Below are 20,167 nucleotides of genomic sequence, written 5' to 3'. Positions count from 1 at the left end.
GGAAGTCGTGTCAGGGAGAGACTGGGCACTGAGTGGGGGGAGTGAGAAGCATCAGTATGGGGCAGGGAGTAGGGCACTTGAGAAGGGACAAATTAAGGGTCAGTCCTAGGAGTAGAGAAGTTTCCAAAAAGAAGGATGAGATCTCAGGCCGGTGAAGCCTCCAGTAAACGGAATGATTGGGGCATAGACTGACCAGCTAATTGCCTTCTCTGAGATTGAGGGTTGGTTAAGAAAGCCTCTTTTCAGTTAAGTTTTGGTTGCCAGAAATGTGGCCACGTTGACAGAGTTCTCTTACGGCTCAGAGAACAGTCTGGTGAGTGACAAAGGTGGAATTCTGGGGGCCCTTGCGGGCCTTGGAGTTAGTTATCTGCTGGACCTGTCACTGAGTTGGGGGCTAGGAGTGGAGGCGGAGAAGATGGGAGGAGGCAAGGAATACATCCAGTCACTGGGGAAGCGTTCGAAAAATGCCAATACCTGCCCTGTCTACCCCATTCTTACATAATTGGGCAGGGGCCTGGGCATCAGCCTTTTTCTAAAAGCTCCTCAAGTGATTCCGACGGGCCACCCGGGTGATGCACTGTTAGTGGGGACGATGGGGTAAACTGCATTTAGAGCCTCAAGTGGGTGATCTTTGGTAGAGGGCGCCTCCCATTTCATGGTTGCTAGCCTGCCAGGAGAGATCGCGGCCTGTAAGATTCAGGAGTTCCTCAGTAATAGCTTCTGCACTTACCGGGCCTGGCAGTGGGCTGGGTGACTTGCCTCGCCCTGACCCACACAGCCTGTAGGACGAGTGCCAGCCCTGGGGCCCTGGCCTTCCCCTTTTCCAGTACAGAGCAGAGCACCTGGCACCTAGGTGTTTAATCATTGTCACGTGAAGTCACAAGGAGCTTTGTTTCCTTATGCAATGCTTCTTTTTCCGTTAAAAGACTAGAGTGGGAAAATCTGACCTCTTTGAAAAGTCTGGCCGGGGGAGAGCCTGGCATGAGAAAAGCTTATACGATGCGAGAGGCACCATATAGCGAACTGGTATCGCTCACCATTTATTAGGCAATTACTCCGGGCCTCATATCATCTCGGGGACCCTGAGATACACAAGGAATAGCAGATAAGGTTTCTGCTCCCCAGGGAGCTTATTCTCAAGACTCATTTATGGTCTTAATTCCTGCATTTTTAGGTGGCAGGATTGGTGCAGCACTTCAAGCAGGAAAATGTTGGAGGCCCTTCTGAGTGCCTGTAGTCCAAGCCCTCCATTTCACAGCTAGGGAAAGAAGTCCAGAGCGGGCAGCTACTTGCCCAAGGTCACGGCACTAGGGAACGGTGCAGCCAGGGCTGGTGTGCCAGACCGCCTCGCTTCATGGTGGGATTACACTGTTCTGTGCCTCCTTTGAAAGATAAGGGAACCTAATGGCCCATGTGAAAACTTGAATGGGATTTCCCTTTAGTGCTTTATGTTGCCAAAACTTCCTTACAATCGAGGGAGCTGGACTCTGACGTGGAGTGTTTCCTAAAACCTTGCCTGGGGAGGGCCAGTGCTGAGGCTCAGACCCAAGAGGCCTAAAGATGGCAAATTTTTCCTTTCCTGAAACAGCCAGTGACTCTACAACTCATCCCAATCCCCAGTCCCTGTGTCAAATCATGGCACTTTACTACTCTTTCTAGGGGGCTTTCCCAAACTTAGTGTGTTGATGACTTTTCTTCCTCAGTTCTTTTTTAAAAAAGATTTTACTTACTTGCCAGGGAAAGAGAGAGTGAACAAACACACAAGCTGGGGGAGCAGCAGTCAGAAGGAAAAGTAGGCTCCCTGCTGAGCAAAGAGCACAATGCAGGGCTTGATCCAAGGACCCTGGGATCATGACCTGAGCCTAAGGCAGATGCTTAACCCACGGAGCCACCCAGGCACCCCTCAGTTGTTCTTTGTAAGATAAACCAGTTGTGAAATGTACCCGAGGGGTAGGAGGTGCATGGTTTGGTGTGTGCCCCTGAGAATCAGTGCAACGTGGTGGGCTTCCAGTGGTGCCAGCATAGGGCTGGTCCTTTTAGCCCTGTTCCCTGTCTATTTCCAAATCAGAAGTTTACTTTCAAGTCTGGGACCTTTTCTGAAGGGGCAGGGGGGTAGGTTATTCACCATAGAGACACTGGGTTGCTCTTCCCAAAACCCTCTCCCAGCACTCACAGAATTAGGGCCCTCCGGTGGGGCATAGTCACAACTAATATTAATTGAATGCTTATGATGGCCCAGGTATGCTGTAGGTTGATGCTTTTACTGGCACTCCTATTTTATGGGTGAGGATCACAAGATTCAGAGAAGTCAAGTGACATATCCAAGGTCACACAGCTAGAAAGTGCTCAAGCTGGTAGTGGACACCTAGGTCTGGCTGACTCCCAAGCTGGTGGTGTTAACTAGTAGGGTAAGAGAGCCTGTCATTTAAAGAGGTTACCAAGTGTGTGTGTGTGTGTGTACACATATATTTGTATTGATGAAGAACGATCTGCCAGTTTTCTGCAAAACCCATTTAAGAGCTAACTAGTGAGAAGAGTCCTGTGTGCAGCTCTGGTCCACTGTTGGGTACACTGTGTCAGGACACCTGCCACATGAGGTTAAGTCACTCCTCTTCCATCAAATTCCCTCTCCGCATCTGTAAAACAGAGGGTTGGACTAGACACCTGAGCTCCTTTCCACCTCTGACACTTTCGTGACACTTTGGTTCATTTCTCTTCCTGGCAGACTGAAAAAAATCAGAGAACTGGATGATGGACAAAATGCATCATGGGGAGAAATGCAAAAGCGGGGAGAATCAAATGTGCTCCGAGGAGCTTCCTGGATGGAACAGTTAACCTCAAATGGCTTTACCATGCTTAGGCAGTAACACGTTGGTTCTGTGTTCCCTTGTGAATTTATGAAGAAATAGTTTTTTTTTTTTTTTCAGTTACCTACATCAGAAACTACTAGCTTTCTTATAGAGGTTATTATTTAATTTCAGGCCTTGTAAGCTCTCAGAGTATTTCTAAAGATCAAATGAACAGTAATAGGGCACTTACAAATGGGGTGCTCATATTTTATTTCTCTGTTAGAATTACTAGAGTTTACTAGAATTACTAGAGTTTGAGTTCTATTTTGGAAGAGGGTTTTGGGAGATAGTAGTTTCTAGGAGAGAAGCAATCTAAACAGCACATTTATGCAACTTTATCTCCCTTCTGGGTTTAAAAGCAGGTAGACAATAACTAGACCTACCACAATTTACCTTTTATCTATCTGTTTTGTCATTAAAAAAAAAAACCTACCTTGTATTCAAGAACACTTAAGGTTAGTAATCTTTTTTTGAAAGATTTTATTTATTTGAGAGAGAGGGAACACAAGCAGGGGGAAGGCAGATGGAGAAGCAGGCTCTGCACTGAGCAGGGAGCCCAATGTGGGGCTCGATCCCCAGGACCCTGGGATCTTACCCTAAGCCAAAGGCAGACACTTAACTGACTGAGCCACCCCAGGTGCCCCTAAGGTTAATAATCTGTAAGACATAGGTGATGCCATAGTTAGAATGGTAGCTATGATCTTAGAAATATTTTTATGTTCTTGTTGGGGTGTGTGGGGGTGTGTGTTCTCAAACCTGGAGGCCCTTACTTTGGATGGTGTGTGTATCCACTTGAGTCAGGCAGGGCTCTGAAAGACTCCCCCCAGAGCCAGCCTCTTCTGTCTGTTCAGATTAGATTCCACCATTAGGAGGAACAGACTCATTGACCTGGGGCCAGAGACGGGAAGTCCTGACAGGCGGGTTATGATGGCAGTAGCCCTTGGTTCGTGATCAGCACCACACACATGTGAGCCTTACGCTTCCCGGCACCAGATTAAAGCCCTCAGGATGCTCATCCCTAGTGGGCAATCAAGTACATTAGCCCAGCAGGCATCAAAACTGAAGCTGCACACGCATCCTGTTCTTCAGCTCCCCGTCCCAGACCCCAAGCCAATATTACCTTCTTCACACCCGAGTCTAGGTTGGTGCATATAGAATGTATGTTCCGGCTCTAATAGCCTGGCTTTCAGAAACAGGTTTGGTGAAATGGCAGTCTTTCTGTGAGGTTTTTCAGATATTGCTCAGTCATGCCATGAAATGGCACCCGTGTGTCATCTGGTGACATCACAAACACTCAGATACCTTGCTGGTTTGTTGATTTTCAGCCTTCTCTCCTCATGATGATTGTTTGCATTCCCCTTCTAATTTTGGCCTCTGTTTTCAGAAGGAGAAGGAGAATCAAACTCCATAGCTTCCTATACGCAGTGCCACTCCCCTCATTCATTTCAAGAGTGAGTTTCCATTCTTTCTTTAAGCGTGGTGGCAGTGGGGGGGGGTGGTGCTGGAGTCCGACAGATCTGGGTTTGAAGCTCATTTTTTTTTTAAAGATTTTAGTTTATTTATTTGACAGAGAGAGATCACAAGTAGGCAGAGAGGCAGACAGAGAGAGGAGGAAGCAGGCTCCCCACTGAGCAGAGAGCCCGATGCGGGACTCGATCCCAGGACCCTGAGATCATGACCTGAGCCGAAGGCAGCGGCTTAACCCACTGAGCCACCCAGGCACCCCGGAAGCTCATTTCTATCATTCATGAGCTCTGGGCCTTTCAACAAGTCATATCATTCCGATCATCCTGTTTCTCACTAATAAAACGGGGCCAAGAATTCCATCTACCGTATCAGGCTGTGGAGCAAATGAAACAAGTTCTTACTTGAGAAGCCCGGAGAAAAGTGTGTGGTAGGTGTTCAGATTATTTGGTTCTGTGTCCCCCCCCCCCCTCCGAGAAATAGAGCTAGTGGTAAAAAGCTTGTCTTCTTAAAACCTCACAAAAGCTTTCTGGCATTGGTGTGAACTAAGAGGCTGAGGTTTACCCTTTTCTTTTGATGAAAAGGAGCCCTCAAGAGCTCTAGTTTGCATGCTCGGGGGAAGCCCGAGTTTGTTGTGCTGCCAGTGACAGAGTCGCTAAGATAGGGGCAGAGGCCTCCAGAGAAAGGGCATGTGCTTCTGCTGATTGCCCTGTAGACTGCAGGGTGTGTGGGTAATGAGCTGTGTATTGGGTGTGGGAGTTCGGGAGTTCGTTGCCCAGCCTTGGGGAAAACATGGGTGAGTGTCATTCGCTCCTGTGACAGCTGGCTCCCTGACCTTTTCCTCCTGAGATGGCTTGGAGTCCAATAGTTAGAATCTTGGAGCTCTTGATAATAGGCCTATTAGCTACTTCTTCACATTAATAAGATCAGCTCGCGTTTATTTAGTGCCGACTTTGTGCCAGGCAGGTCTAAGTGCCTTACATGTATTAACTCATTTAATCCTCGCAAGAGTTCTAACAGGTAGAGCGCAGAACAACTGAGTAGATTGCCCAAGGTCACACAGCCAGTGGTAGAGCTGGTTTTAGACACCAGACCCAGGGCCTTCACCAACTACCCTGTACAGGATCTAGTCATTTTTCTTTCTTTTGTTTTTTTGTTTTTGTTTTTTAAGATTTTATGTATTTGAGAGAGAGGGAGAGCGAGAGAGGGCATACACACTGAGGGAGGGGCAGAGAGAGAAGCAAACTCCCCACTGAGCAGGGAGCCCTATGTGGGGCTCAGTCCCAGGACCTGGAAATCATGACCTGAGCCGAAGACAGAGACTTAACCAACTGAGCCATCCAGGCGCCCCTTTTTCTTTCTTTCTTAACTTATGTATTGTAATCATCAGTTGCTGGTGTCTAGGGATGCAGTTGATTTTTGTTCATTATTTTTGTATGTATCGACCTGCTAAATGCTTTTACATTAATGCTTATTAATTTATCTGAGGATTCTTTTGGGTTCTCTATGTTGGTAATCATCATCTACAAATAATGAGACCCTTGTCTCTTTCTTGGCAGCCATTGTCTTTTTTACAATCTCTTTTTCTTGTGTTACTGGTCTGGTTAAGACCCTTAGGATAATGTTTAATAGAAGTGGCAATGGTGGGTGCCTTTATCTTGATCCCTGTGTTGAAAGACATGCTTTCCTATCTTTACAGTGTTTTCCCCATTAAGTGTGATGTTTGCTATAGATTTTGTTGTTGATATCTGTTATCAGCGTATAGCCGTTCCTTTCTCTCTTGAATTTCTTAAGTTGTTTTTTAGTCGTGAGTGGATATTGCATTTTAACAAAGGCCTTTTTCTTCATCTATTGAGGTGGCTTTGGTTCTTTAATCTTTCACTGTGGTGAATTACGTTGGTTGATTTATTAAACCAACTTTACATTTCTGGAATCAGACCACCATGGTCATGATATATTCAGTTTTTTGCTCCTGAATATGGCTTGCTAGTATTTGACTTGATGTTTTTACAACTAGGTCTGTGAATCAGTCTGGCTCTTGTTTTCCTTTTTTATATCGTCCTTGTCAGGTTTTGGTATTAAGTTTATGCCAGTTTCATCGAAGGGTTGGGTAGTGCTTTCTCTCTTTCTTAACTTTGGAATAGTTTGTCTGAGATTGGAGTTGTTTCTTGAATGCTTGCTGGAACTTGCCAGTAAAACTGTCTGGGCTTTGGTGTCTTCTTTGTAGGAGGATTTGGGACTACTGATTCAGTTCCTCTCATGACAATAGGAATTTTCAAGTATTCTTTAGCTAGTGTTGTAGGTTTGTTTATCTATGAACATAGTAACCATTGTGTCTACATTTTCAAATCAGTTGGTTGATAAATGTTTGATAAATTGTTGATAAAAGCCTCTTAACTGTAGAAACTGTAGATATTAGAAAGATACCCCTGCTCCATTCCTAATATTACTTTTAAAAAATATTTTATTTATTTATTTGATAGAGATCACAAGTAGGCAGAGAGGCAGGCAGAGAGAGAGGGGGAAGCAGGCTCCACGCCGAGCAGAGAGCCCAATGTGGGACTCGATCCCAGGGCCCTGGGATCATGACATGAGCCAAAGGCAGAGGCCCAACCCACTGAGCCACCCAGGCACCCCCCCAAATTATATTTATTTTTTAATTCCAGTACAGTTAACATACAGTGTTATAATAGTTCCAGCTGTAGTGATTCAACAATTCTATACATTACTCAGTGCTCATCACATTTGTGTACTTCTTTTTAAAGATTTATCTATTGAGAGAGAATGAGAGAGCAGAGCTGGGTGTAGGGGGACAGAGGTACAGAATCTCAAGCAGGCTCTACTCTGAACACGGAGCCCAATGTGGGGCTTGATCCCACCACCCTGAGATTGTGAACTGAGCCCAAACCAAGAATCACACGCTTAAGCAACTGCACTGCCCAGGGGCTCCACATACGTGTACTCTTACTTCCTTTCACCTATTTCCCCCCCCCCCCACCTCCTGCCCTGAAACATCAGTATGTTCTCTATAGTTAAGAGTCTGGTTTTATGTCTCTTTTTTTTCTTTGTTCATTTGTTTTGTTTCTTACACCACATATGAGGGAAATCATGTGGTATTTGTCCTTCTCTGACTGACTTCTTATTTTTCCAAAAAATCCGTCTCTCCCAAAACTTTAAGTTTTATTTATCTTCTATAGGAAGCAATTTGGACTTTGTTAATCCTCTCTGGAGTATGTTAGTCTTCCATTTTGTTCATTTCTGCTCAATATAAAAATCGTTTTATCCTTCATATTGTCTTTGAGTTTTTATCTCCTGTTCTTTTCCTAACTTAAGTTGGATGCTTAGCTCATTTATTTTCAGGCTTTCTTATTTGACTGTAAGTATGAAAGGCTAATAATTTTATGCTACCTACTGTTTCAGCTAGATCCCACAAATTTCAATATGTAGTATTTTGTTATGTTGGTCGGTTTCTAAGCATTTCATAATTTTCAATGTGATTTCTTAATCCCTGGTGTTCAGAAGGATTAAAACATTTTTTCCCTGAGCATTTGTTTAGAAATGTTTGATTTGTTGATTCCTAGCTTAATAATATTGTGGTCAGAGAATGTAGTCTGCGTGGTCTGTTTCTAGAAATTTGTCAAGACTTGCTTTGTGCCCTGGCATGAGGCCAGTGTCCACTAGATCAACCTTGTTAAATTTGCTGCTCTTGGACATCCTTACCCATTTTTTTTTTGTTTGCTTCCTCTGTCTGTGGTTGGGAGAGTTGTTAAAATTCCCACCACAAATGTGGATTTATCTATTTCTTCCTTTAGTACTATCAATGTTACTTTGTATTTTTTGAAGCTAGGTTGTTAGGTGTAGTAGGTTACTTTTTACATTTCTTTGTTACATCCATTGATCAAATGTTCAATATAGGGGTTCCCATTGCAACTTAGCCTGTAGATAGATTAATAAGGATGACTTGGTGAAAGCAAAAGCATCCCTCTAGGTGGGCTGGTAAATTGGATTTTGAGCTCCAGGGAAGAAACACATTTAGAATCAGAATTGCACCTTCCTGGTTATAGAATTAAATTCTTAAAGCAATTTGACTTTGCCAAACAAAATTAACACTCTCATATCCTCTAGTGCCAGAGGCTTTTGTCATCATTAAAACAGTTTTGAAAGCCTTATTCCTTTCGGGCTGGGTAAGAGGTTGGGAAGGAGAGCTTTATTTCTCTTGGACCTTATAGACATCACTGTTGGCTGGTCAGATGACAGGTTTCAGACCCTTAGGTATTTTTCTTCCTACTACCTAGCATTTTCTGTGGGACCTGGCCCAAATCCTTTTACCTCTCTGCCTTTTTAAGGCTCAGTGCCTGTAATTATGTGGGTAGTCCTCACTCCCCTTCCACCTGACAGAGGTGAGGTGTGCCGAAATTGAAATAATAGTTGCATGGGGGTTCTAAATAATTCATCAGCTCCTCTGCTCATTCTGCAGGAAAAAATAAAGTCTGTGGGAGACAAGTGCTCACAAGGACCAAGCAACAGGAATGACGACAATGACTACACCTTTTATTAGATTTTCGAAGGGAATCAGACTACATGAAGCTGGAAGTCATACAGAGAGACAAATTACATTTGGTCACATTTGGGTAGGAATGGAACTTGCAGCTCCAGCTCTGGAGCCTACATGGTTCTGTGAAATCTCATTTTCAGGCTCTGTTAGGGCAACCCCTGACTCTGATTATATTTCCTAACGGAGCGCTCTGAGCTGGTCCTCCGCTAGAGCCTCCTTCCCTCCCAGAGCATTTCAAAGATGGGGGAGCAGGTGAGCCAGTTAGGATCCCCTGTTTCTGGCTGTCCTTTCATTTACATGCAACTATACTGCTTTTTTCCCCCCTTCATTTTTGAAAACAAGCTTGTGTTTATTTGAAATACAGAAGTAACACATGATCATAAATATAAAAACTTTAAAAAAAATACAGGAATGTATTTTAAAAAGTGAAAGCTTCTGGGACTTCATCTTCCCACCCTGGTTCTCTTCCTTCTTAAAGACCTTGGCTCATGTCAAAGAATCTCCCCTCCCTACCTCCTGATTCTTCAAATTTGCTTTTCTCCCAAGAGCTTAGTGCAAAAGAAATTCCAGCCTAATGGTTGGGGAAGGATTTGGGGGCTGGAGAGCAGAACGCTGGATTCCACAGAATCTGGCTGCATGAAATAAAGGTCAAGGCTGGAAGGAACCAGATTTGGAAACACCAGTGGCTTCACCATTAAAATGGAGAAATTTTTGTAAGGCCTGGAATAAGATCCAGCTCTGTTTATATGTGTTGGGGGGAAGGGTATTGAAGAGAGGCAATGCAAATCAGATCATTTTTTTGTGACTTTGCTCTGTAAACTCTAACGTGCTCTATGAATCTGCCATTAGCATTAATATTGGTACTGGCCCTGGGGTGTGGGCTTGGGTGTTCGTCGAACAGCTAAGAAATATCTCTCAATGGACCTTTGCACAGGAACTGACAAAATGGTATCCACTGGCAGTTCCAAAAGCTACTTGAATTGGCCTCATTATCTTAAAATGTACCACAACAATGGGGTAGAAAAGCAGAACTCAAGCTTCCAGAAGAAAGACCCAGAACAAGTGTAGCTACATGCTGATGTGCACAGTGAAATTAACCCACCTGATGTCAGGAATTGAAGAAACGTGTAAGAATCTCCTAGTTCAATAAAGTGGGTGACAGACAACACTCTCTAAACTGTAAAGCTGGGTAATAATGCAAAGAACTGTTGTCATCATGACTAGTGAGATTGGCTGTCACCCAGTGACTTAACTGTAATATGCTTCCAGGCAGTTCTATGAGCTCCTTTCCCGTCCAGGTGCGAGAAAATGCCACTGAAAAGCAGTCTCCTGATAACTGTAAAACCAGGCAGCTAAATTTAATAAGACATTTGTCAAGAAGAGAGAAGATAATGACCAATTTTTGGTAGATAGATAGTTGCCTTCTGAAACAAAGCCTGTATTGAACTATTTTGGAGTGGGTAGAAGCATTGCTATGACAACAAATTACTTATATTTGATTTAGAAGAAGGAGTGTAGTGCAGCTTAATGTTTCAAAAAGCTCATGAGAACAATTGTTGGCAGTGGGTATATGTTAAAATATAAAATGTTAAGTATGATCTGTTAAATAATTGAGTACCTTGGTGCGTTTCTCATATCTCCTCTCTCCTGATCCAATAACATAACACAACATAAATAGATTTTAGGAAAAACAGCGGATTTACAGGTGAATTGTTCTGTTTTCGAGGGTGCCGCAAATGAAATTCACAGCTTTAATTTGCGGCAGTCCCCAAAATATCATGTATTTCAAATTAGAAATAAAGCAACAAAGAACACCACATCCCGAGACCTATTTCCTTTGGCTTTATTCCATCCAGACCTGAAATTACGGTAGTTTGGAGTTCTTCCTTCTGTAGGTAATTAATTATCTTGGTGACTGGGGGTGTGTTTATTTGAAAGGAAACTACTCTTAAGACCATTTCCACACTTCCACCATGGAACAAGGAAACAGCTTGTATGGAATGGTTATTTGCAGCACATCTGGGGCAGGTGGTCAAAGGCATAGAGAACCCACAGAAAGCCTGTGAGTGTAGAGACTTCCTGTTAGCTCCTATTCCTTGGAGGCAGGTTATAGGGTCTTGACCAGGTTCTAAGGCTGGGTAAATCCCAGGGGCTCCTTGAGGGCTTTTGAGACGGGAAGCTTCAGATGCTTTATTTTCTTTCCTTTTTGGGTCTTTTTCCATCCTTCCTTTCCCTCTACCCATTATCAGTCTCTCTTCCTGTGTCCTTCTAGAGTAGGAAAGAAAAGTAGGAGAAGGGAAAAAGCTTGGAATATAGAGGACTGACTTCAAGAAGACAGGGGTACCACCCTAAACTTTCAAATGGTCTCTCCAGGCAGAAGTCACAAATTTGCATATGGCCTCCCCCTCTCTTTGAAGGAACAATTTGGTCATTAGGATGGGGAGGAGGCCATTACATAGGGGTTAGTAAGAGGAGGAAGTTTGAAAACAATAACAAGCCAAATCTTAAGTTAACCTTCCCCTTTAAATGGGGAGTAGCCCAGAATCACAGCTGTTGATGAATCACAGACTCTGCCTGGCATGCTGTTTAAATTCCATCCCTTTAAAAGATTTGATATTTGGTGTTTTATTAGTGGGCATCATGTCAGATCGTGTTCCACCCTCCTCAGAAACTTCTAGTGCTCCCAGTTACAAGACGAATCTGTGATGTTTGCCTGCTCCTTGTGGCCCTCCACGGTGCGGAAATAGGCCTTTTAGAAAAAAAGATTGCAAACGTAACACATACTCGTGGAAAATTTGGAAAGTAGAAGAGTTGGCAACTTTTTTTCTGTAAAGGGCCAGATAGTCGATATTTTTGTGTCTGTTACAGCTACTCAACTCTGCCTTTGTAGCCCAGAATCAGCCATGGATAATGGCATTATGGAAATGAATGTGCGTGTTTGTGTTCCAATAAAACTTTATAGACAAATCAGTCAGGCTTGGTTTGTGGGACATAGTTTGCTGAATCCTGGTATAGGGAATAAAAATCACTTGTAATCATGATACCAAAATGTAAACATTTTTGCTTATTTTTCTCCTTTTACTCACATTGTTTTGCATGGTTGTTGACTATGTATTCTACACTACCAATTTTGTGCCCAGATTTTTTTCACTTAACATTCCTGTAACATTTTCCTTGTCATTTAAAACTTGTCAGAAGCATAATCCTTTTTTTTTAAAGGATTTTATTTATTTATTTGAGAGAGAGAGAATGTGTGTATGAGCAGGAGGAGGGGCAGAAGGACAAGGGATTCCCTTCTGAGCGAGGAGCCTGACTCAGGGCTCTATCCCAGGACCCCAATATCATGACCTGAGCCAAAGTCAGATGCCCAACAGACTGAGCCACCCAAGCATCCCAAAGTTGTCAGAAGCATAATTCTTAATGGCTGTATAATAATGCATCCTATAACTAGATCATAATTTACCTAATCATTTCCTATTGTTTTCTCAATTATAAATGACATTGAAAAAAGCTGCCATTTGCATAAATGTTTGTATTTCAGATTATTTTGTACCCGTTTTCCTTGAAGTGGAATGATCAGGCCAGGGGTCTGAATGCTTTTAAGAAGCTTAATACTGGCTTTTCGAAAAGGTGGTGCCCATTTATGTTCCCACCGGCAGTGCAGAAGACAGTCTGTTCCTCCTCGTCTTGCCTGCAGATACTCTCACAAAAGTAAAGTCTTTTTTCAAAACGGCGTCTAAGTTAATAAGTAATTCTTTGATTATTAGGGTGGTTGGAAACAAATTTCAAGTGATGGTTGATAAGCTGCCATTTTTCTTCATTGGCTTGCTTGTCTGTAAATGTGCCTTGGGCCCTAACTTGCTCCCCCTTTGGCTAATGCAGTTTTCCCCTTTCATCCCCTGAGCTCCTGCATCAAAATTGTATTCATCCTTTGGGGCCCCATCCAAAGCTGAATTCATCTCCCTGTCCATGTAATCCTCTCTCGTTCTTCTTACTTATTTAATCTCTTTGCTCCCCATAGTATCTCTTAGGACCTTTATATAACTTCCTGCCTCCGTGTGGTTTTTTTTTTGTATGGGCTTGCTCCCCAGAGCAGGGACTGGACCGTGTTATTTGTCTTGGTTCCCAGAACCTAACAGAGAGCTTAGTATCCAGGGGCCTGACTAATTTGATAGAACTTTGTTGAGAGGTTCCTGAGGTCTGCTGCATGTATCGTTTTGGAAAAAAATTAAAAGCATGGTGTTGCAATTGCCTGCAATGTTTATAGACCTAGTTGGGATCACTGATAAAAATGCTTTTCTGGTTACTTCAGATGGGCTGTATCCCTAAGTCCTGTGCACTCCTTTTTGTGAAATGTGGGCTCTCAAGTTTTCCAAGTGATGATATGCAACATTTTAATTTTTTTAAAGCTTTTATTTATTTATTTGACTGAGAGCACGAGCTTGCATAAGCTGGGGGAGCAGCTGGCAGAGGGAGAGGGAAAACTGCCTGAGCCACCCAGGCGCCCCGATACACAACAATTTTAGGACCCATCGGACTACTCCTCTCTCGCATATATAGTATAGTACTGTATTATGCTGTTAGAAGTGTCTGTGATGATGGAAACATTTCCTGTGTTTTCTGGAATGGTAGCCACTAGCCCCATGTAGTTACTGTGCACTTGACATGTGCTTCATTTTATTTAAATACTTGAAATAGGGCACCTGGGTGGCTCAGTTGGTTAAGCAACTGCCTTCAGCTCAGGTCATGATCCCAGGGTCCTGGGATCAAGTCCCATATTGGGCTCCCTGCTCAATGGGGGGTCTGCTGCTCCCCCTGCCTCTGCTCTCCTGCTTTCTCTCTCTCTCTCTCTGTCAAATAAATGAATAAAATCTTAAAAAAATAGATACATATATACACACATACTTGAAGCGGAAATAGTCACAGGTAGTAGTGGCTACCAGATTGGACAGTGCAGGATCATACAGAATATTTAAAAGTGTAGTCTTTTTTATGGCTAAGAGCTTGGTATTCATAGTAATCTGCAGTGATGTTGACTTCGGGAGCTGCCTCGAAGTCTGAAGAGGCATCCCAGATCTTGGGAGAGCCTTGGAGAGAGGGGAAGCTGTGAGTTTGGTTCACAGTGGTAACTGCCTCCAGTGTTGGGGGGGGAAGGGGTAGATAGTGCCAGACAGGTTGGTTTGGAGGCAGAGTGTGGCAAGCTGGCATGCCAGGAGCAGACATTTGGGCTTGATAGGGTCGGTAATAGGGAATCATTAAACATTCATGAGAATGTTTGTGACAGCTGAGGGTGGTGTTGAAAGGTCACTCGCGTCTTGGCAGGGGCATGCAGGCTGCTGGGAGAGGGTGTGAGTTATTGGCCCCGCCTTTATTGAATAGGGCTGGGCAGTAGTGATTCACCAACTCCATCAAGCCCAGCTACATCAGAAAACACAAGTGATTTATTTTCGCATTAGCTTCCAGTTATTGTGTGCCTTCCTGTGTCTCAGAAACACTCCAGCATTGAGTGCCACGGGCTTGTCGTTGGGAGGTGGGAGAGTGTGGCTGTCTGAGGGGAGGCCGGCGGGTCACCACTGCTTCTCCAGGGGCAGGATCGCTCTCAGGGGCCCTGGTACCTTGAAAGGCTCTCCGATATTTCAGAAACAATCTGGGAGTCCAGTCATTCCATCCTGGTCTGTCTGCTTTCTTGAAGGGCCCGTTGGAAATTTCTGTTTGTCACTTTCACTTACGTTGACCAGTTACATTTCTTTGTTCTGTCTGCTCCTTACTTGTTACATTGCTTATCTTTCCATAACCCTGGCATGACTTTTTAAGATGTGGGCTTAATAATTACCTGTCATCGGGCGCCTGGGTGGCTCAGTGGGTTAAAGCCTCTGCCTTTGGCTCAGGTCATGATCCCAGGGTCCTGGGATCGAGCCCCACGTTGGGCTCTCTGCTCAGCAGGGAGCCTGTTTCCTTCTCTCTGCCTACTTGTGATCTCTGTCAAATAAATAAAATCTTAAAAAAAAAATAATAATTAGCTGTCACCATTCTACAGATCTGCCCCCAGACTCATTTTTAAGAAAAAGACATTATCGAAGTGACCGTCCCTATCCTCACCCTCTCCCAACGCACCCAGCGAATGCTACCACGGCCATTGTCCACCCTGCCTGGGTGCCCATCCTCCAGGTCCAGCTTGGCTCAGGGAGATAGCCCAGTTCAGAAGCCACCTCCTTTTTGGGAAAACACATTCCACTTAAATCCTACCTAGAAGGAAGTCTTCAGAAAGCACAGACCAGGGCAGGGCCTTGACTGTCTCATCTCCATGTGTCAGTGGGGCTCTGCACTTGAGAACGGAGCACCCCTCCACTTCATTCAAACTGAGGGGCCCCTGGCTGAAAGAGCAGGTGGTCCTGTGCGGGCCTCCCCCTCACCTCCCTCTCTTGAGACACAGCTGTTAAGAGTGAGTAGCACTTCCCTCTCTTGGCGTGGTGAAGCTGCTTCCTCCCTGCTACATTGCCCCATGCAAGGAAAGCAAACACTTCCTGTCTTGACTTGCCGTTGGAGGAAAAGGGGAGATTTCAAAGCAAAAATTGACCTTGAGCTGCACACTGCAGATTTCTGCAAAAATAAGTGACCTCTTCTGGTTTCTTTCCCGAGCACGGAGGTAGTGTGGTTGAAGGGTCAAGAGTGTGGGTTCTTGCAGCATGTGCTTACTAAGTGTTTACTATCTGCTAGTAATTCTGCTAGACACTAGGATCAGACCCTAGTGGATTAAACTTTGGGTTCTGCCAGTTGTTGTTGGTTCTTGGAGCTTGGGTGAGTTTCCTGACTTCTTTGAACTTCAGTCTATCTGTCTGTAAAATGGAAGCAAGGATGCTTCCCTTGCATGGTTGTTGTAAGAATTAGAGAAGGTCTGTAGAGTACAGTTCCTGGGACCTAGTAAGGACTCAGTAGGAGGTACTTATTATTATTCTGTTTGTAATGGCTTCAAGGTCAAGCCCATTGACCCAGTGTCCTCTTTCCCTCAATCCTCAGGGTGCTTGCTTTTGCCTTCCTGGAGCTACATATCATCAGAGTGGGAAGCATTGGGTGTGATGAGTGTAATAAACAAGATTTTCTTGACAGAAAGAGGGGACCTACCTATGTAGTGGATGACTGAGGAAAACTCTTGAGCTGCCTTTGCTAAGGAAACCCAAGGTAATTGCCACCTGTCTGAGAGGTTTCTGCCCTGAGGGCTTGGGTGGGGTGTGGTTGATTATAGTACTTCCTCCAGGCCTTTTTTTTTTTTAAATAAAATTTTATTTATTTATTTCACAGAGAGAGATCACAGGAGGCAGAGAGGCAGGCAGAGAGAGAGGGGGAAGTAGGCTCCCTGCTGAGCAGAGAGCCCAATGCGGGTCTGGATCCCAGGACCCTGAGATCATGAGCTGAGCAAAAGGCAGAGGCTTAACCCGCTGAGCCACCCAAGTACCCCTCCTCCTGGCCTTTTTAAGAATCAGGTTGGTGGGGCGCGCTTGGGTGGCTCAGTGCGTTAAAGCCTCTGCCTTTGGTTCAGGTGGTGATCCGAGAGTCCTGAGATCAAGCCCCAGTCGTGATCCCAGGGTCCTGGGATGGAGCTCCACATCAGGCTCTCTGCTCATCAGGGAGCCTACCTCCCCCTCTCTGTCTGCTTGTGATCTCTGTCTATCAAATAAATAAATAAAATCTTGAAGAAATAAAAAAGAATCAGGTCCAGGGACAATGGCCTCTACTTTCTGCATTTAATGGGTGGTGTTTCGGGGATATTGCTTTTGAGTTGGGGAGTCCTGATTGCCCCACTGTGGGATGCTCCGTTAGCCTGGCTTTAAGGGCAGCTTTCCAGTTGATCTCTTAATCTTCAGAAATTACACTGGAAATCAGTTACGCTATCCCCTCCCTTAGAACACTAACTAGCCCTCACTTAGCAGACTCACGTTCTTGGGATACTGTGGGTCTAGATTTTGATTTTCTGTACTACTGGGACCAGAATTTCTTTGCAATCATGAGAAGAAATGTACTTTTGAAAGATTGCTTGTGCTACAAATGTGTGTGTTAAAATCCTACTTCAGCTGTGGAGGGGCAGCTTGCAAAAGTAAGGAATTCCATGGAACACCTCCTAGGGAAAAAAAATCCATTGGTAATATGAATTATAGCTTTGGGATTTCCTGGTTATTAAATCTTGATTTTAATGTGTCGGATTTGCTTCAAGCAAAGTCTGCCTAATTTTTAGTCTACAGCTTCCTTTTCATGAAACAAGAGGGTATTATAAAATACTCAGAGAACTGGAACCTGTGTCATGGTTTCACTTGATCTAGGTCTCTGGAGACTTAAGACCTTCGAGCTATAGCAGTAAGTCAGTTAGTTCAGTTAGAATGAGGGTTCCCAGCAGCTTTTCCCTACCTTTATTTTAAGGAGTTGTATGTATCACTTTTCATGATGACAGAACACAGAGTGATATGATTTAAAAAAAAAAAAAAAAAGAACTGAGTGACCATTCCTTACTTCCTTCTATTGGTCTTTGACTTTTCTTGTTTTGCTGAAGTCCCCCCCCCGCCCCCCCCGCTTGTTCACCCACCATCTGAGGTTAACTGCTGCTTGGGCTCAGATGCTAAGCCCATGTTGCTTCTGAGGCTAAGAGGACAAACCTGAAAACTGACATTTGGGTCCTGACTTTTAGCTGGATTTAGGGAGATGCCACTGTTAGATATTCTCTTTTGTTCCTGTATCCATATTGTGAGTTTTGGCTCTGACTCTTTGGATAAAACACTTCTGTGAACAACAGGTCAAATGGGAAATCTTTCCATGAAACAAATCCATTTGACAGTATGACCTTGTAAATAAGTAACGAACACTTAATGATGCACACTCCTTCTTCCCTGCTAGTCATAGAGCCAGAACAGGGAAGTAGGCCATTTTTTTACATTTCTTTGGTTTGATTTGTGCCTGAAGTGAATTCTCAGATCAGACACATCCCTATTTGTACAGAAGTCTCAATAATTTTTGTCGCAAACTGATCTTAAAAGCCAGTTTGGTTGTCTATAGTTTCTAGATTCTATTTTGGTGTGTATCATGGATCTCTCGTAGTTAAGAGGTACGTGAGAGCTATATGTTTCTTCTTCACAACCAGAGTATTACAGCGAAAGCAGTTCAGATCTAATTCTGCCCCACAAACATTATGAACAGTCAGGCAGAAAACAGTCATACAGCCTGATCTGTATGTCCAGAGCCATTCTATCTCCTTTTATTTCCAACCACTATCTCAGGTGAAAGGTTCCCTGAGGCAGACATGATGCTCTTCTAGCAGTAGGATTCTGCTTACCTTCCCATTAAAGGGCACATTCAAATTAAGTGTCAGAGCATGAGATTTGTTGCAACTTCTGAGCCTGAAGGTGTCATTCCGAAAGGATGAAGGACATTGGGCCAACCAGAGTCTTCTTTTCAATTCATGCAAGGATGGATCTTACCTGAATGATGTTTCTAACTGGTCTACCTATCTCGAGCACCAAGACATCCCCCAATGAAGCATAATTTCTAATATCTGTTGTTTTAATTAACAAGTGATCTGAAGGATTTTGGAGCTGAAGCATTTGAGTGTGGACTTTTTCCCATTAAAAAAAAACTTAAGGCATATGTTACCTTCTTTTTAGGATACAGTTCTGTGAGTTTGGGCAAAGGCATTCGCCCTAATCAAGATCAAGAACTGCTTCCACCAGCCCCCCATCCCCCAAATTCCCCATTACTTGCTTGTGGGCTTTTCAAAATAAACAGCTTTATTGAGATAGAATTCATCTACCGTAAAATTCACCTATTTAAAGTATACAATTCAGTGGGTTGTTTTTTTTTTTGAGAATTACTCATTTTTTAAAACAGTGGTAAAATGTATCTGTGACCTAAAATGTGCCATTTTATCCATTCATAAGTGTGTCACTGGGTGGCACCAATTACATTCACAATATCCTGCAACCATCACCACTTTTCTTCGTCACCCCAAACAGAAACTCTGTACCCGTTAAGTGACGACTGCCCATTGCTTCCTCCCACAGCCCCTGGTAACCACTGTTCTACTTTTCGACTCTAAGGCTATATTTAACTAGGTACCCTGTAGAAGTGGAACCATACAGTATTTGCTCTTCCATGTCTGGTTTACTTAACTTCATATACCATTTTCCAGGCTGACGCATGTGGCATATATCAGTCCTTCATTCCTTTTTTTTTTTTAAGAATTTTATTTATTTATTTGACAGACAGAGATCACAAGTAGACAGAGAGACAGGCAGAGAGAGGAGGAAGCAGGCTCCCTGCTGAGCAGAGAGCCTGATGTGGGCCTCGATCCCAGGACCCTGAGATCATGACCTGAGCCGAAGGCAGAGGCTTTAACCCACTGAGCCACCCAGGTGCCCCCTTCATTCCTTTTTAAGGCTGAATGATACTCTGTGAATAACCTACTCATCCATCTGTGGACATTTGGCTTTTCTTTTTGGTCATCGTGAATACTGCTGTGCAATGAACGCCAGCTTACAAGTGTATTGTTGAGTCCCTGTTTTCAATTCTTGAAACTCCATGGTTTCAAAAGTATACACTCCTGGTGCATGTCCAGGAGTGGAGTTGTTGTGTCACATGGCAATTTGGTGTTGAGCATGTGGAGGAGCTGCACAGTTTCACAACACCTGAGCCATTTGATACCCACCAGTGATGTACAAGGATGCCAAGCTCTTCACATCCTCTCCAGCGCTTATTTTCCATCTCTCAAAATCTTGCCTTCCTCGTAGCTGTGAAATGGTATTGCCTTGCAGTTTTGTCTTGCATTTCTTCAATGACTAATGATGACGAGCACCTTTTTCTGTGCTCAGTGGCCATTTGCATCTTTGGAGAAATGCCTGTTTGTGTCCTTTGCCCATTTTTAAAAAACTGAATTGTTTGTCCTTTTGTTGTAAAGTTCACGATTCTGGGCTTTGATTAGAGATTTCAGTTATTAACTAATCACCCCTGGAGTGTGTGTTCTCAATTAGGGATTTTTAGATGTTAACTGCAGTGTTCTGGTAAATGTTTTAAAGCTCTGATTGAGAGCATTTGCCAGTTTCCACGGTCCATTTCAAGTTACCAGTCTGTCCTTATTAAAGTAACAAAAGGAGGTTGCCTGGGTGGCTCAGCGGGTTAAGCCTCTGCCTTCAGCCCAGGTCATGATCTCAGGGTCCTGGGATCAAGCCCCGCATCAGGCGCTCTGCTCAGCAGGCAGCCTGCCCCCCCACCCCCCCGCCTGTCTCTTGGCCTACTTGTGATCTCTCTTTCTGTTAAATAT

General features: G+C 43.9%; 1 protein-coding gene and 1 long non-coding RNA gene across 8 annotated transcripts in view; one reads left to right on the top strand and one right to left on the bottom strand.

Annotated features, from left to right (window-relative positions):
- TMEM164 (transmembrane protein 164) overlaps window positions 1-20,167 on the top strand; it is a 158,495-nt gene that overhangs the window by 17,906 nt on the left and 120,422 nt on the right. Inside the window, exon 3 of one of the 7 annotated variants that reach the window (XM_082717342.1) lies at window positions 8,791-10,685. The exons of the other annotated variants lie outside the window; for them this stretch is intronic. Within the exon in view, the coding sequence (XP_082573468.1) occupies window positions 8,791-8,871 (81 nt within the window). The 3' untranslated portion in view covers window positions 8,872-10,685. Of the gene's footprint in view, window positions 1-8,790; window positions 10,686-20,167 lie in introns of those variants that run through there. 7 annotated transcript variants of the gene reach the window in all.
- LOC309856334 lies at window positions 7,788-14,878 on the bottom strand. Its single transcript, XR_014307157.1, has 2 exons — window positions 9,680-14,878; window positions 7,788-9,439 (listed from the first exon to the last, which is right to left on the bottom strand). It is a non-coding gene; the product is annotated as an uncharacterized lncRNA (long non-coding RNA).

The sequence above is a fragment of the Mustela nivalis genome (assembly GCF_964662115.1).
Source record: "Mustela nivalis genome assembly, chromosome: X".
Taxonomy (NCBI): domain Eukaryota; kingdom Metazoa; phylum Chordata; class Mammalia; order Carnivora; family Mustelidae; genus Mustela; species Mustela nivalis.
This window is presented reverse-complemented; position numbering and strand designations above follow the sequence as displayed.